This window comes from Echinops telfairi, unplaced genomic scaffold (assembly GCF_000313985.2).
Source record: "Echinops telfairi isolate 266 unplaced genomic scaffold, ASM31398v2 ScPeMD7_53;HRSCAF=182, whole genome shotgun sequence".
NCBI lineage: Eukaryota > Metazoa > Chordata > Mammalia > Afrosoricida > Tenrecidae > Echinops > Echinops telfairi.
This window is the reverse complement of record NW_022103951.1, coordinates 4400117-4419231: the sequence shown is the minus strand read 5'-3', so window position 1 is coordinate 4419231 and position 19115 is coordinate 4400117. Positions and strand designations below refer to the sequence as shown.

Below are 19115 nucleotides of genomic sequence, written 5' to 3'. Positions count from 1 at the left end.
AAAAAATTACCTTTGCTAAAGAAAAAGAACAAAATGTGAAGCTATTGTTTATCAACATCTAGGTCTCGATGCCTCTGAAGTAGAGGTTTCTAGCTCATTAACCCTTCCCTACAGAAGTCTGCACTCTTCAATTTGCACCAGGTCAAAACGGTAGTTGTGGCTTCCTCCAGGGACCCAAATCACGTTCTTTTGGATCTACTGTGAGTTTGTGGGGCAAATCAAAGTCTGTAGGGGCAATATCGGGGATGTGGGGTGTTTGGCATAAGGTTTCCCAATGAAATTCTCATAGGGTCACCCTTGTTACCCTTAAGGAATGAGACGGTGCAATGTTGTGACATAAAGAACTTACTTAGGTGCAAGTTTCCAGGCCTTTGTCTTGAATATGCAGTTCTATATTAAAATAATAATAATCTTCCCAAGAAGCTCTCATGGTCATCTTGTGTCCTTCAAGAAAATCTGTCAACCTTACCCCTTTGGAGCCTCCCAACAGTCACTCCAATTTTCTTAGTCCACTGGCCTCTGTGCCTTGAAGTTCAATGGACCGCAGCTTCTCCGAAGCCATTGTTTTGATTGAGCCCTTTTTTGAAAGGCACTCGGGTGAGAAAACGACAAGAATACCACTGAGGGAATTTGTCTGCAGCTACCCACATGTTTAAGTATGTTGTGCTAGGAGTAAACCCGTGAATGCATGAACCCCTAGTAGCAATGCTTTCGGACTTACCCTGACATACAGAAAATGTAAAAGTGAATGAAGTGGCCAACTTGAGCATTTCAGAAAAGCAAAATAAACGGAAAAAAAAAGAAAGGAAGTAAATTTTTTTTTAAATTAGAAATCAAACTAAAATAGACAGGACTAGAAGTGATAAGTCAAACCCAAATCAAGAAACTGAAAATACGAATGAAACTGCTAACAACTGGGAAATCGGATGGGGGGAAAAAGAGAAACCGAAAGTGTGCAAAATAAGAAGTCTGAAATGAGCCATAACCACAAAATAGTTACATATGATATTAATATGTGTATTCTAATAAAACTGAAAATCATGAAATCAAATGGAAATTAGCAGAACCGACCATGCAAATATCAATATTTTAAATGAAACAATATGCAGAGAGAAAAAAGTTTGAGATCTGGATGTTGTATAAGGGGATGGAGGAATTATAAATCAAAGACTCAAGGAATACTTTCTTTGTGATTTGAGATAGTTTAAAACATAGAGAAAGAAGTGGCCTTCCAATTCATTTCATAAAGTCAGCAAAACCACATTACTAAACCCTGGAAATGATAGTGGTCAAATTTCATACAAGCATAGAAACAAAAATATTAAGAGACAAATAGCAAAGCCGATTCAACAGATAATTTTGAAGTAATTCACCATGACCCAAAATGGTTTCTTTCAGAAATGCAAAACTGGTTTAATTTTTGGATGCCCATTAGTGTATGATTGTCTAATATGAGTTGATAGGGCATCTGACAAAATTTAACAAGCATTCCCGATTATAAAATAATGAAATTTCATTGTGAATTAGAAATAAAAGAGCACTTCCTTAACCTTAAAAATGTGTCTATTAACAACTAACAGCTACCCATACCCTTATGCTTCTTGGTCAAATATGAGAGGTGTTCCCATTATTATAACAAAGACAATTGGCCTAAACTAGACTGTAATGCTGTGAGTGTAGGATCCCTGCATGGTTCACATCCTCACTCTCTCTCTAGTGCCTGCACAGTTCCTGATATCCCCAGGTTCCTCCTGTCCCCCTAGCTTCTCTTCTTTCAGGCTTCTAAAGCTTATCTTTGAACATGTCTTTCTGCTCTTTACACAAACAACCTTGGTGACCTCATCCAGTTCCAGGACTTTAAAGATTTTCTGTTGTCTAATGATTCATTCGCCTATAGCTATCATTGCCGAGGCCTTAGAAACAATCTCATTTTTCTACTTAACATTTCTAAGCAGAAGTATTGGGTTTTGTTCTTAAAAATAGACTTTCCCCCAAGTCTTCCCCTTCCCAGTAAGTGGTGCTACTGTCTAACCATTTACTTGAGCCAGAACTCTAAGCGCCTTCCATAATTCACCCGAACTTGTCTCCTATCAACTTCACCTTGCCATTTATCAGCAAGTTCCATTGGCAGAAACACCAACATGTGTGCCAAGTCTGACCATTTTTCATATCAGCATTGTTTACTACCTGGCCCAAGTCCTTTTGCTTGGATAATTACAAAAGCTTCAAATTAGTCATCCTGCTTCCACTATTGATCCGCTCTTCTCCACTCAACTCTATATCTTTCTTTTGCTGAAAGTTCTCCAGTGGTTTCCCTTGGCAGTTAGATGAGTACACATAGTCTATTACTTTGACCTCTAGGTCAACCTTTGTCACACATGCCTACCTTCCTCTAGCCACACCAACCTGCTTGTCGTGCAGCATGACAATCTTGTATCCATCTGAGAATGCTTGCCCTTTCTGTTCTCATTCCAGCGATGCTTGCCGACTAGATTTTCATATGCTTAACTTGTTCTCTTATAAATCTCATTTCATGTGTTACCTCCTCAGAATAGTCGTTACCAGTTATAAAGTACTACTCCTGTTCTCAGTTTAATAGTGTCCCCTAAATTTCACGTCCATCTGAACCTGTGTATGCAACCTTATTTAAAATGAAGGTCTTTGCAGCTGTGTTCCAGTTAAGATGTGGTCTTCTTGGATTTGGGTTAGCCATAAATACAGTATGATGGGTGTCCTTTTAACACCCCCCCCAAAAAAAATTCACTTCCATTGAACTCATCTGGCTCACTGGAAGCCTATCAGACAGGGTGGAACTGGGTGTTTTCTAGATTTTGACTCTTTAAGGGAGTAGGGAGTTCTGTCTTTCTCCCATGGAATGGCTAGTGGTTGCCAACTGCCAACGTGGGAGTTGGCAGCCCAATGCGTAACCACATATAGACACGAACATGTAGAATAGGATGTGAACAATGAGGCAGAGACTGGCAGGTATTATGATGAAGCAAAGAGACAAAGAAGGATCTTTCCCAAGAGACTTCAGAAAGAAGATGACACGCTGAAAACTTGATTTGGGCTTTCTGGCCACCAGAATTCTGAAAGCATATATTTCTGTTGTTTTAAGCCACTCAATTTGTGGTGCATTGTTCAAGAAACCCTAGGAAACAATAAGGGTAACCAACCTCAGCCCACAGTTCTCTGCACTGCATTACTCAATCACTCTTTCTTCATAACCTTCCCACTTAGCACTCTTCAAAAGTGGACTGTTTACATATTTGTTTACTGTCTCCTTCCACGAGGGTGTAAGTTCCTTTTAAGTTAATGTATGCATCGAAGCAAATATTTCATTTTAATCAGTGAAGTTCCCCTGGGGCCTTGTGCATTTATTCTTTTCAATGACCTTTAAGCTCATTTTGTCAATATAAAAAAAAAATCCCCTCAGAATTTTCATTGAAATTGCATTCACTTTCCAGACTGGAATATTAGGCACTACAGGGTCATTAAGAATCCAAATTGACTCGCTAGCATTGGGGGGTTTTGGTGAGGGAGGGGGAAAATAAATCATTTGCATAAGTGAATGAATAAAGACCTAATGATTTTCAACATTTGTATTCAACATTCAACTTTTCTAGAAGTACTAGAAAATGCCACATGATAGGTAAAAACATTGAATGTTGTATATACTAAAAATAGACAAAACTGTAATAGGTTGTAAATTACGTAATTCTCATTCTAGACATTCCAAGAAAATCATTTAAAAACAATGGAATCTAATGACAAGATTCAGTAGGGTGGAAAGGTACAAGTTATTAAAAATTAATGTCTTAACTATATAACAAAAATAATCATCTAGAAAATACTGTGAAGATGACACTACATCCTATATAGCAAAAGATGTATATAATTCTTTAGGAAATGTCTAAACAAAACTATATAGAGTGTACACATAACCAGTGTCAATACTTTGGGATCTAAAGGAGGACCGAATGAATGGAAAAGTATACCATGCTCCTATATGACAAATATTCAGAGCTACATATATACAATTTCCCCTAAATTAATCTACATGCCTAATTCAATTCCAAAAGAACATTTTTAGACTCACTATATCAATTGAAAGGTCATTTAAAGCAATACATATAAATGAAATGCTAATCCAGTGCTGGAGAAGAATATTGAAAATACCACGGATGACTACTAAAAGGACAAACTGATCTGTGTTGGAAGAAGTGCAGCCAGAGTGTTCCTTGGAGGCAAGGATGGCAACACTTCACCTTATATCCTTTGGACACATTGTCAGTAGAGACCAGGCCTTGGAGAAGAACATCATGTTTGGGGCAGTAAAAGAGAGGAAGGCCCTCAGGGGATGGATGGACACCGTGGCTGTAACAATGGGCTCAGGCAGAGGAACAATTGTGAGGATGGTGCAGGACCGTGCGGTGTTTCATTCTGTTCCATCATAGCCGACTGTATGGCATCTAACAACGAGCTTGGAAAGGGACGAACAATAAGGATCAATGTGCACAGCAAACACTAAATCATAAGATTCAATTAATGAAACACCCAAACACTACTGGATTGATGAAACAAAATAGAAAGCTTATAACCACTAAAATATTTAAGAACTCTGACATGTCAAAAGTTTCATTCCACATCTTGAGGAAATAATTATGCAATCAATGATAAGAAAAGTGATTGCTGTTTGGGGAGGGAGTATCAACTCACATCTTACTGCAAATTAAATTCTTGGATATTAAATTATATTATATTATATTAAAATTATATTAAAATATAAATACACTAGTGTCATTAAAAACTATTGCTAGTAGGGTTCAAAGTTGTACATGCATAGTGTGTGCCAAATAAAATAGGTTTAAACATGTGTCTCGTGACCAAGGGATGGCTGCAGACAAGTTCTCTTAGCAATACAGTTGTCTTAGGTGCCGTAACACAAAGTCCAAGCAAAACAGTGGCCGCTGAAGGTGTCTGCTGATCTGGTGACATTCAAGACAACAGCTCAGCCCCAAGAGGTTCTGGTGACTATTTGGGGGGATTTCTATGAGAAATATTTTCTCAAAGGACAAATTACAATTATGGAGACTTATTAGAAGGAAGCAGCTATAAGAAAATGGAAAAGTCCTGGTGTAAAAGGGCCAGCAAAGCTACACCCTAGCAATGGGTTTTCATCATGAAAATACACCTGCTCATTGGGTAGCAAATGCCCTCCAATGAGAATTTCATGAGGGAACCTCACCCATCCACCCTACACCCCTGTGCCTGTCCCTTTAGAGTTGTTAAATTCTTTTGTTGTTGTTGTTTCTAAAACTCAAAAAACTTTGAAAAGGAACACAATTTGGATCCCGTGGGGGGGTGACAAAACTCCCATTTTGACATAGTGTATAATCAAAGACTGCAAAATTCTTCCAGGAAGGGTTAGGATGATGGAAGCACCTTGAAACAAAATGTGTATTGCACAGAAAGCTAATCTGTACATGTGCACCTCATCCACAATACGGGGTTATAAAAGAAAAAAAGGAAAGGTATTGAACTACACGGGGAATATGTCAAGAAATAATAACTTCACATTTTGATATTTTTGTTCGATAAAACTTCCTATGATTTGTAGCAGTGTTTCCCCCACCCCACCTAAGTTGCAGCTCAAACTACTAAACCAATCACCTCCAAGCCTATGTATGTTAGAACTTCTCAGCCTAGCCATAGGTTTCTTCATCTTTTATGTTTATATTCCATTGTTTTCCCTCTGCTTCAGTCTGCATATTTTCCAGAGCCATCTTTCTGTTCAATAATACTTGTCCATATTTATTATGTTTCTAAACCCATTTATTTGAGTTATTAACCTCAATTATTGTATGTTGCTTGAGAATTTATATCTTATTCATATTTATAGATTCAAATCTCCACCGAAACCCTTCATTTATCACCTATTTTCATAAATATAAAAAATTGCATCTAAATTTCAAATATTTATACCATCTGCAGGCCTTTTGGTTGTGTGGATTTCTCTTAGTTTTAAGACATTTGGGATTTGTGATATGATATATAGTATGTGAAAAACTGTACAGATAATCTGAAGCTTTTATGCTCATTCATTTTGCTTCTTACATCTATTTAAAATATCAGAATATCACTTTAATTTGGGCCTTGATTGAGCTCATTTGAAGCTCTATTAGTCATCATAGTGTTTAGCTGCTTGTGCTTTAACCTTATACCTAGGATAAAGACCTTAACTCTTTCCACCTGAAATTCTTATTATTTGGTAAAACAAGCAAACTAACAAACAAGAAACGTGTGTGTGTGTGTGTGTGTGTGTGTGTGTGTGTTTTGAGAATCAACTAGCATAATGATGGGAACTAATTAAAATATGAGCTCTGGTGGTGCATCAGTTACACGCTGGGCTGCGTCCGCATGGTCTGGCAATTTGAAACCACCAGCAATCCTCTGGGAGAAAGACTGGGTTCTCTACTTCTGTAAACAGTTACAGACTCAGAAATCCCCAGAGGGTCTCTATGTATCAGCATTGACTCCATGGCAGTAAATTTGGATTTTTGGTGCCTATATAAATACCATGAGTTCAAAATGATCATTTATAAAAATGAAAGAAAAACAATACTCACTGAACACCATTGGTGTTTGCTAGGGCAAACCTATCACTCTGAAAATTCATAATTAAAATATTAAGTCTGTATTCTGCTTGTCTGGCATAATCAGTATTACAGAGTAAACAAATGGCCTGAGTAGATTAATGAGATTTCTTTTCTTTACAGAAGAATTCTAATGAATAATTACAGAAAATATAATTAGAAAATAACCATTTATAATCCCAGGTGAAATAACTTTCAGGAAATATTGTCAATGGATGGTTGATGAAGGATTGATAAGCAATTTACAAATGAGGATATTAGATTACTATCTTATGAACTTACTAATAATTCAGTTCCACAAAAATGCGTCAACCATTTATCTTCATACAAATGCAAATCATCATGTAGGATGCACTCTTGCGTTGTTTAAAAAATGAGCCTAAACCGAACCAAACCATTAATTGTAACTTTCCGACTCTAGGAAATAGAAGGGAGAAAGAAAGGCAGTAGAACGGGATCATCAGAAAATAATCCGTTACATCCAGAATTAGAGTTCTACACAACCTCTGACCTCGTTTCTTCAAGAAGTTACTACAGTAGAAAAAAGCGGGGAGGAAGGAGCTTGGCCTGCGAATGACGGGGTGAGTTGAAGTTGACTATGGAACCAGGATAAGGCAAGGTTTTCCAGCCTATTTGCCCAGTTTAAACAACAGCACAGAACCAGGGAAAAGGATCTGATCTTGGAAGGATTTCTTAGGTAGGTCCACAAGGCTAAGCCATGATACTGATGAGGTTTCAGAAATTGGAAGTCTATAAGGAAGAAAAGATGGTAACTTGTGGAAAGTGTTGTGGGGAGGAGACTTCAGAGAATTTAGGAAAACCACAGGAGCAGTCTAAGCTTTTCAATGAAAGACTAAATGGCTGGGGATATAATGCGTGTAAGACAGTCGTAATACTACAGGTTGAAAATAATGTATATCAGATCATCAAAGTCCAGTGAAAAGAACAGGAGAGAAACGGGAGGGGCCTAGAGATTCCTAGGGAAACAACCCAACAATAACGTGCACAGGAGCGACAGGGACTGCCAAATACCATCAAGAGGTCCAAAACATTTAGCTGTCCTTGACGACAACATGAATATCATTACTTTATTAAAGACATAGCTAAAACGCAGTAATATAGTAATGTGTAATATAGTCACAGTATTTCATGGATCTAAAGGTATAGTGTTTTGATTCATTTTTAGGAATATGTTTATATATATGTATATATATATCATATGAATTTATACCAGCCTCTTAGTGTAAGGGGGATTTCTAGAAAGAAGAGAATATCAGCAATTAGTTTTCCTTTAAGGAAAACTGAAAACGATTCCATTTTAATTATCTGCTCATTTAGAAAGCAGACAAAATAGGGATATTTTAAAATTCACTAATTAAGGGCAGCTTCAGGGCTTCGAACCTGTGCAGTCCGGGTTCAACCTCCTGCTAAGAATTTGCATTTGCACACATGTTTAACAAGATCCCCAAGGCTTTCTTATAAATCCCCAGGTGGTTTTATGTGTATACAAAGAATCATCTGGGGATCTTGTTAAAATGTAGATTCTGATTCTGAAAATCACAGGTGGAAATGCAAATTGTCAGTGGAGGGCAGAACAGGAATGATCTGGTTTGAAGCCTGAAACCTGGATACGTTCATATTTCCTTCTTTGAATGAATAGAACTCAAGTTTTCCAGGCACTGGCATTTGGATGTGATACAGGTAAAAGAAATTGGCAGCAGTAGGTGACCAAAAAAGGGATCTTATACAAATCCTAGGACACCTGGTTTGAGCACGAGGGAAGATGCCTAAAGGCAGACCAGGCGGGGGTAAATTATTTTAGAGAATAGACTTCACTATAAATTATAAGGAGGTGGTCTTTTGCTGCCAGAGGGTCCGATCAAAGGAATGGGGAATGTTTCCACATGTGTTTTAATGATTCAGCAGCCAAGGTGAAGCCTAGCGCTGCTCTCAAAAATTGCTCCTGGGGATGTTACATATTTAATTTAGTCCAGCTGAAAAAGGTTACAGGTGTAGTCTTCAATTTGCATGATTATGCACACTCTTCCAAAGCTGTTTTTCATCACTGTGAAGAACAATTTTATGGCCATTTGTTTGTTTGTTTGTTTCAAGGCTGTCCTCTCTGCAAACAAGCTAGCAGTTCCCTGGGATGGGAAGAAGCGGGGCTGTTTCTTGGGTGATCCACAAATCCGAAAGGATTACTAGAAGCTGGGACCGAGGACCATAACCGCACTGAGTACATTTCTGAACTGTATCATTTACATGTATTCCTAAAGAGTTAGAGTTCTATTTTCTGGCTGAAAGACTTGCATAAGGATCTGTGACTAAAAGCTGTGATCTAGGACATAGTTACTTGCATGCACATTAGATACGAATTGTCTTGCTCTTTAAGCTTTTGTGAATTGGATGAAGGTTTCCGGCGTGGATCTTGAGTTTCCCATTCAACAATTCACGCACATTTTGTTCTAGCTCATTCATCGCAATTCCCTTAAGGTGGCTTCACTTTCTCCCGACGTTTTCTGTTTCCATCCCTTCTGTTTTCCTCCTGGTTACCTTGAAGTTTGTCCTTGGGGAAATGCTGATCTTTGAACTTTAGTGGTTGATTATTCTAAGCAGTGCATGCCTCATGAATGGTATTGCCCCTTTTACAGTCTTGTCTAGTGCTTGGTGATGTTTTCTTCTGTTGTACAGGTTAGGTGCCATCTTGTCGGTTCCAATGCAGAGTGGCCCTACGTACAACAAAACCAAGCCCCGCCCATTCCTGCCTCACCCTCAGTTGTTCCTGGGTTGGAGCCCATTGTTGCAGCCACTATGTCAATCCATCTCATTGCGGGCTTTCCGCATTTTCGTTGCCCCTCCAATTTAACAATCTTGATGTCCTCCAGGGATTGGTCTCTCTTTAAGGAGCATTCTGACTGTATTTCTTCCAAGACATATTTATTTGTCCTTTTGGCAGTCCTTGGTACTTTCAATATTCTTTGCCAATACCATAGTTCAAAAGCATTGATTTTTCTTCGGTCTTCCTTACGCAATGAGGCAATAGAAAATGCCAGGGCCTGGGTCAGGGGCAGCAGACTTACCCAAGGCAGTGCGTCCTTTAACTTCTTGACTGCTGCTTTCATAAACATCGATTGTGGATCCAGGCGAGATGAAATCCTTCGCAATTTCAATCTTTTGTCCATTTATCATGATGTTACCTATTGGTCCAGTTGTATTTTACTCTTCCTTCCATGGAGTTGTAATACATCATGAAGGCTATAATCCTTAATTTTCATCACTAAAAGCTTCAAGGCCTCCTGACTTTCAGTGAGCAAGGTTGTGTCATCTGCCTATAACCAGTGGTTAATAAGCCTTCCTCTAATCCTAATACCACATTCTACTTTAATATAGTCCAGCTTCTCTGATTATTTACTCAGCATGCAGATTTATAAATATGGTGAGAGGATACAACCCTGATACACACCCTTCCTGAATTGAAATCATGCAGAATCCCCTTGTTCTGTCCCCACAACTGCCTCTAGATCCATGTACAACTTCTGCATAACCACAATGAAAGGTTCTGGAATTCCCATTTTTCTCAAGGCTATACATAGTTTTTTTTTAGTCATCCAGACCAATGCCTTTGTATAGTCAGGGAAACACAAGGAAATGTCTTTCGAGTACTCTTTGCTTTCCACCCAAATCCACCTGAATCGAGCCCTAACCGTTGGCAGCTCCCTATCAATGTACTGCTGCAACTGTTGTTGGAGAATCTTGTATGTGATATCATATTTTCCCATAATTTTGATCATTCTTTTGGGTCACCTATCTTTGAATGGGTACAAATATGGATCTCATCCAGTCAGTTGGCCAAAGAGCTTGCTTCCAAATTTCCTGGCATAGATGAGTGAGTCTGTTAGATTGTTAAAACATACCAATTGGTATTCCATCAATTTTTGGAGTCTTGTTTTTGACTGATGCATTCAGTGTAGCTTGTACATTTCCCATCAGTACCATTGGTCCTTGATCATATGCTACCTCCTGACAAAAAGAGTTATTTTTTGGTCCAACAACTCTGTGTGCTCTTTCCTGCTCCTCCTCTTCCTTCAGCTCGACGATTCCTTCATTACTTGATATTTTGCCTATAGAATCTCTCAATATTGCAACTCGAGGCTTGCATTTTTCCTTGAGCACTCTGTTTAAAATATGCTGAGTGGGGTCTTCCATTTGGGTTTTCTAACTAAAAGTCTTTGCATGTTTAATTATAACATTTTACTTTGTCTTCTGGAGCTGCCCTTTGAAATTTGCTCCATTTATCATTCTTCCATCTGACTTAGCTACTCTACAATTAAGCACAAGTTTCAGGGCCCCTTCTGACATTGATACTGATCTTTTCTTTTTTCCCCTGTATGATAATCTTGATGTTATCCGACAGCTCATCAGATGTTCTGTTCTAAAGGCGTACTTGAAATTTAGGTGGAATATAGTCAAGGTCATATTTTGGCTCTCATGGACTCGTTTTCATTTTCATCAACTTCACCCTGAATTGGTATATGAGCAATTGGTGATCTCTTCCACAGTCAGCCCTTGACCTGATTTTAGCTGCTGTTATTGAGCTTCTCCATTTTCTCTTCCCATAGATAGAATCAATTTTATTTCTGTGAGTTCTATCTCGAAAAGTCTGTGTGGATAGTCACCTGTTGTGTTGTTTTAAAAAAGGGATTTCCTATGAAGAAGTCTTGCAAAATTCTATCATGTGATCTCCAGCTTTGTTTCTAGCCCAAAAAGGTATCTTCCAACTACTATTCCTTCCTCTTTGTTTTCAACTTTTGTATTCTAATAACTAATAATCATCAATGCATCTTAAGAGCATGTTTGTTCAATGTCAGACAATGAAGAATTATTCAATTCAAATGAAGACAATAGTAGACTTCTTCAATTTCTGTATCTCAAGCTCTAGTGGATGGTGCATAAATTTGAATAATAAGTGTATCAATTGGATTTCTTTGTATGGGAATAAAGCTTATAATAACACAGACAGTATTGTACTTCAAGATAGATCTTGAAACATTCTTTTTGAGGATGAATGCAATGCTATTCCTATTGGTTTTGTCATTTCTGGCATGGTAACCCACATAATTGTCTAATTCAAAAGGGCAAATTTCAGCTCACTAATGCCTAGAGTATTGATACCTATGTGTTTCATTTCACTTTTAATGACTTCCAGTTTTCCTAGATTCATATATTCTACATTCCAAGTCCCGTTTACAAATTTGGAGCCTTACTCCAACCGAGTCATTCTGATTGAGTCTACTTTGAGAAGACAGCTTTTCCTTGGTCCTATTTGGAGTGACAGCTGATCTGAGGGGCCTGTCTTCTGGCACAATCTCTGAAATTTTTCTGCTTCTGTTCATTATTTTTTAAGTAACTGGCACTATTTTGATTATATCCAAGGAATTTGCAGTGGCTTACTTCTCTGAAGGGGGCAGCCTATGCTGTTGTCATAGTCTGTTCTCAGTCTGCAAGCTCTGCTGAAACCTGTTCGCTTTGGGTGACCTTCCTGGGACTTGAAATGTCAGTGGCAAAGCCTTCGGTATCACAGCAAACTGTAAGCCACCACAGTATGACAAACTGACAGACAAGGAGTGGTGTGTTGTACACAGAATCACTGTACGTCAGAACTGACTAAATGACACCTAACAACAGCAATGTTGTTGGCTGAAAACTGGGTCATGGGGGTGAGCTCATGTTTAGACCTGAAGGAGAGTGATAAGTGCCATAGTACCAGGGGTTCCATCTATCTCTAACCGAGCAGTAAAGTTGGCCTTTTTTAAAATTTTGAATGTTGTTCTACATTTTTCTCCCACTCTACCCAGCAGTTTCTCCTGTGATCTCTTTCAAAGCAGTTGACAGTGATAGCTGGGCACCATCTAGTTCTTTGGTTTCAGGGAGGTGAACATGGACGTTTGTATTGTCCACCGGGTTAATGTTTCCATGTGTCTTTTGATGTGAGTCACTCTTCTTTCCTCTGGATTAGGGAAAGACCAGTAATCTCACTTTAGATGGAAGCTTGTGAAATTTTGAGACCCCAGTCACTGCTCAACAAATTAGTAAGCAGAACATTGTCTTTGTGGACTATGTTATGTCAATTGACCTTGGTATCCCTTGAGACTATGGTACTGAGATCCCCAGGCCCAGTGACTCATTCTGGGTGGTAACTTTAAGGTGTGCTAATTATAACCCAGGACACCCCTCCTTTAAATGACATTCACAGAACATTATGCCATGTATGGTTAATGTTGGAAAGCCAATTGTCTACTGAATGCCTTCATTTTTATGGCTGTTAAAATTTATGTTTCCTAACAGATCAACATTGCCCTGAAACAGCCACAGCTAAAGTGAAATTTCCTTTGAGCTGAAACTTTTCAAAGTCACAAAGTTGGAAGTTTTAAAGAAAATGAGTCAGCATTGATATGTGTGTGTGTGTGTGTGTGTATATACTGAATTTGTGTTTGAGGTTTCCTTTCAAGTCCAATGTATTTTATTGCACTTCGTGAAAAATTTTATAAAATTGACAGGATACTGAAGGCAGCCAATTGGAAATAAAGATCATGTTGACCTTTAGTCCTTATTATACTCAATTACCTAGACATTTTCTGATTTGATTTACCTCCATTTAAAGAAATAGATAAATAAAGGTAAGCAGTTCCAAAGCACCAAGAAGGATGGGACTTTCTACTCCTGTAAAGCATCAAAACCTCTCCTCCAGGGGGGAGGGAGTGGAGAATGATGGAAACAACTTTTGGGAACCCTAACAGGGAGTGTCCGTGGTGGTATGCATTGAACGGGCCACATTGTCCCAGGCTTCTGGGAGGATCCCGGGGACCCAGGTTGAGTGCCGTGAAATGCCGGGGCATTGAGTCCTGGATCTTCAGGGCACATGGCCTGCTCCAGATGCTTCAACAGTGAGATCTGGTGCGGAAAAGCTACTGAAGGGACTGGATTCTACCTCTGACACATTTGTAACCTAAGACTTAACCCTGAAAAATTTGTGGTATCTGAGGAAGTGGAAGAGAGCTGTACCAAAATTGTTGAACCGTCGGTAGTCAGACAATCATCATCTTGTTACATCAAGGCACTAGATGCTGTATTACAGATATATCTTATTTCAGCAAACCTGTGACTGATATTCTCAGTGAATATTATTGTAAATTTTTCCTGACAACTAACTCCCATTGTTTGTATAAATAGCGTCCAGCCATGAAAGGATTGATTCTGTACAAGTGAATAAATCAGGTACTGTGATATGGTTTTAGCCTACATTAGCCCAATATCCCTCTCTCAACAGGGGTCTTAAAAATTAGTACCAGGGGATAATCAAAGATAATATTAACAGAAGATCTTCATGCCCCAGGGAGATGTTCAATAAGACACTCTACCATAAATTAACAAGGAAATTTTGAAAGGGAGCCAAAGGGGGAAAAAACCCATCAATCCAGGAAAGGCTTTTGGCCTCACACTAAATCCTAGTTCCACTTTAAGAACAATTAGTTCTTACATCTTGGCCTTGCTTGGTACTCGCCCTCTGGAAGGGAACACAGGAGACACGGGTGCTGTAGCAAAGAGTGGTAAAGAAATTAGATGGTGCCTCGCTATCAAATAAAATAGCATCTGGGGTCTTAAAAGCTTGGCTACAAACAAGCAGTCATCTAAGTGAGATGTCAACTTAAGTCCACATGGAAGAAGCACAGTGACCTACGGATTGTAAATCATGCAGTCCAAAGCTGAAGGCGGGAATAGTATCAGAGCCTAAATTGTGTGAGTCTGGATGACAGTGGTAGCTCAAGATTCATGTGTGAGATCCACATAGGCAATAAGGTTCTGGTGATTTCCTTCTATCCATAATAGAGAGATGGGAGGAAAGTTGTTCCCAAAAAGAGTGCATTGGGGGATAAGTATAAAAGCTCCAAATGATAAACCTGACTTGAACAGTTACAACCTTGTCAGTTGATCCCCCTTCTGATGCCTGTTAGGCCTGATCTGGTTTACAACATTTTCTGTATTTTGTTTGCTATATTGAGTTTTATCTCAAATGGGTTATGGCATTGGAGGGTCACCCTCTTTAATTTTTATTATACGTTTTTTCTGTCAGTACATGAAAACCCATGATTGATGCAAGGGACAGCAAGTAGAATAAGGGTTCTTGGTGGGGGGGCGGGTGGTTCAAAGGGAGCTGACATCAAGGAGTTCAAGAAGAAAAAGTATGTTTTGAAACTGTGATAGCAATTGTACAATGCTACTTGATATGATTAAACTATGGAGCGATATGGTATCTGGATCAGTTCCCAGTAAAATGGTTTGAAAGGAAAAGTTACAGCTTCAGAAACTCACAAGGTCAGTTCTACCCTGTCCTGTAAGCTTACTTTGAGTTGAAATTGACTCGATTTCGGAGATTTTTTTTTGCATTTTCTATGTCTTATCAATTCTTCTTAACAATTTGACATCTCTTCAATAGTGACAGACTCCATGAAGGTGAATGAAATCTATATAAGTAAAACTAAACATGTGACTATAAGACGAATTCCTTCAATAAGCTAGATTGGCACGGTGGCTGCAACAATGGATTCAAACAAAGCAATGAGTGTGAGACTGGGGCAAGACCAAGAATCGTTTCCTTCTGTTGTTCATAGGGGCCAGATCAAGAGTGACAATCAACTTAAAGGCATTTGACAACAACAACTTCATGAAATATTCAAATCGTCATAGATCAATGACCCAAACTGGACTAGATAAATCCCGTTTATAGGGCTCAGCATTTGAAAACATGAAATAATTTTGGGCCTCCATTCCATGAAATGTCAGACTTACTTAAGTAGTTCCAAAGTCCTATTCAGTGCTAATACTCATCAATGACTCCATTTAATAAAGAGGCGTAATCAGGACTGATAAAGAATTGCTAATTGATTATTAGCTCTTGGTTTGCATGTATTCTTTAGTTGGGTGCACACATGCATACGGTGAGAGTGATTGCTCCCTTGTACTAACTTTGACATTCATAAAATCAAAAAGAATAGCAAATGTTCATTTTTTTTCTTTTATTCAATGAACAAAGCACTAACAACTAACCAATACCCGTAGTTCAAAGAGCAGCATTAGGAGCATTATACACTCACCATTTTTAGGGCATCGTTTTAAATTTTTTTAATGGTAGAATAATATGTTGCCCTAAAATCAGACTAAAATCTATACTGGTTACCTGAACAATTTCAGTGGAACCTAATCAAAATCCAAAACTTACAGCCTTTCTAGTCAATTCCAACTCTTAATGACCCCTTAGGGTAGACTACAATTTCTGCATACATTTTCCAAAGGCTGTAACTATTTACGGAAGCCAACCCGCACATCTTGCCCCTACGGAAGCCAACCAGCACATCTTGCCCCTGTGGGGAGATGGGTGTGTTCCACCACCCACCTTTTGGTTAGCAGCTGCGCACGCTCACCACTACCCCACCAGGGTTACTGCCAGTGGAACCTACAATCAAAAACCCATTTCCATTCACTCAGTTCCAACTCATAGTGACCCTCTCAGACAGAATAAACGATTAGATAGGATTCTGAGATTAAATCTTTATAGGATCAGATAGCCTTGTTGTTCTGCTGAGCAGTTGGTAGATTTGATGGGCGAATCTTGCACTTAGCAACTAAATACTGAATCCACTGTGCCGCCAGCTCTTTTTAGTGGCACCCCCCACCCCCCGCCAAAAAAACCCCAGATTTTCCCTTTAGGATGAAAATACATGGCTGGCATTAGAATTGGGAAGGAATCCTGGTGACACTGTTGGCTAATTGCAAGGTTGTCGGATAACCACAAGTTTGTCTGTTCAAATCTACCAGTACTCCAGAGGGGGCAAAAATAAGGAAGCTGTTAGTTCCTGCCAAGATTGACAGCCTTGGAAACCTTATATAGGGTTTCTATGAGGGAGATACGACCCAGTGACAGTTGTATTAGAAATAGTAACATACTTTAGACATATTCTCTTACTTGACTCAGATATCTACAAACCAAATCCATGAAGTCCATTAAAAAAAAAAAAAGAAAAGCCAGTGTTCACTCCACCCTACATACTGATGCCTGCCAAGGTGTCTACCACTCCCTCTCTCTCCTAAATTAAGAGGCCGCTTGGTATACATTTTGTTTCAGTTTCCAGGACTTTTTACTTCTATACACACCAATGAAACATAGTATAAATGGGCATGGTAGTCACATAGCTACATAGTAATATTTTCACTACAGAAATAAGTGGGTAATCCCAACCAATTCAAGACAACTTTATTGATATGATTCAGAATCACAACTGTAACTACCCAAAGCCTGCTCACTGGCCAAATGCATAGTCACCTGAGAGATAAACAGAAAGAGGATATACATTTTATAAAACTATATTTGCAGCAATACAGGCAGCATTTAATCCATGGCTAACCCCAGGCTCAAGCATGGTTCCTTTCCTAGAGACATAAAGACAATGAATTCACTTGAATAAAAGCCTAAATATTGATTTATTAATGTATATAAATTAAATTTTGAAACAAATGCGACTTAATTGAATTAAAGATTTTATAAGTGCAAGAGCCTTCAAAAAGTTCATGGAAATTCTCCCTTTCTTTCATTTCATTTCCTAAAATGTTCAGTTTTCAACCAGAAATAATGAGATATTACAATAAATAAAAGTGTGACTATTCCTTGTGTTTTCATTCCATTTTTCCATGAACTTTTTGAAACCCCCTCATATGTGTATTCCAAAATTTGGCATAACTGCAATATAATATGTATGGCTCTGTGTATGAGGACTAGGTGACTTGGATTGGATGGCTAGAAACAGAATACTACTATAAAGATATGAAACATAAACTCATAACACACCTGTAAGGAAAAGAACTGCTTAAATGGAAAACTATTCCATGATTTGGACCAGTATAAGGTAATATAAATAAGAATGTGCAATGTTACATTTGTAATATATATATAAATAACATACATATATGTAAATATGCAATAGAAATAATAATAAGCCTATTTTATGACAGAGTATCAAAAAGTTGGTGGGAAAAATCATTTTCTTTTAAGTCTGTTTGTCAGTGAACTTTTTGATGCACAGTTCCATATTTTAAAATTAAAATCACCTCAAATAGAAATTCCATTTATGGTATTGAGGTTTTATAGCTAGGTAAATTGAGCATTAAAATTTTAAGCTATTTATATATATAGTATTAGCATTAAAATTTAAGCCATTTATATATAGTAATATGTTAAATTTGCACTACATTCCTTAGATGTACACATACATACTTCATTTTATTGTATTGTATTAAATTACCTTGGAATAAGTTGACTACATGTTTTTCATCTATAAAATTCTTTTAATCTTTAGATAAGTGCTTCAGAATATATGAATTTATCAAGAAAATAAACCAATTTCCTGTTTAGCGAATTCGTAATGAGTATTTTTTTAGCATGCCAACTGCGTTGATGTAGGAATAACCTTAAGTTAAATGAATAAGAAACTGTTATTTAATGTACGTTTGAGAGACCCAAGAGATCTGGCTTTTCTAAATTATCTTCTTCACTTGTCTTCTTCCAAGACAAATCTAATAGTTCTTTTGGCAATGCATCGTATATTCAATATTCTCCACCAGCACCATAATTCAAATGCATTGATTCTTCTTTGGCTTCCGTACTCAAATTTTAACTTTCATATGCATATGAGATCATTGAAAATATCATGGCATGGATCAGATACACCTAAGTCCTCAAAGCACCATCCTTGTTTTTCAATACTTTAAAGAGGTTATGTGCAGCATATTTACCCAGTGTCCTGTGTCATTTGAGCTCCAGACTGCTGCTTTCAGGGGCATTGATTATGCATCCAAATAAGATGAAATACTTCACAGCTTCAATATTTTCTCCATTTAACCTACTGGATGTTACCTACTGGTCCAGCTGTAAGGATTTTTTCTTTTCTTGACATTAAGTTATAATCCATCTCGAAGGTGGCAACCCTTGATCTTCATCAGGCCATGCTTCAAGTCCCTTCACTTTCAGCAAGCCAGGGGCTATTTTGCATCAATTTCTTTCGAGATATAAAAGAGAATGATAAGAACATCAGCAAATGGAGATGCAGGTTGATCATGGCCACATCACACGAAGATCACTAAGGAGCCAAGGAACAGAAGCTAAAGAGGCAAAGATCTTCCAAGGGTACTAATTTTCTGCCAAAGCCTTCCCCTGGAGCCACTGCCCTGAACTCAGACTCCTAGCCACCTAAACAGTGAGAATATAAATTTCTGCTTGTTAAAGGCACCCTCAGCCTTCTTCACCACACTTACTTATGCACACATTCGTCTTCAGCGTTTATGTGAGGAAGGTGGTCACACAATGATGGTTTTTGTTCTTTGGTGTCTGCTACCTGATCCCTTCAACAC

At 38.2% G+C, this 19115-nt stretch overlaps 1 protein-coding gene across 1 annotated transcript in view; it reads right to left on the bottom strand.

Moving 5' to 3' along the window:
* Positions 1–18116: 18116 nt before the first annotated feature.
* The window catches only part of LOC115869809 (glyceraldehyde-3-phosphate dehydrogenase-like), a 14222-nt gene continuing 13223 nt past the window's right edge, over positions 18117–19115 (bottom strand). Inside the window, exon 2 of the mRNA XM_045290674.1 lies at positions 18117–18175. Within this exon, the coding sequence (XP_045146609.1) occupies positions 18117–18175 (59 nt within the window). The remainder of the gene's footprint in view (positions 18176–19115) is intronic.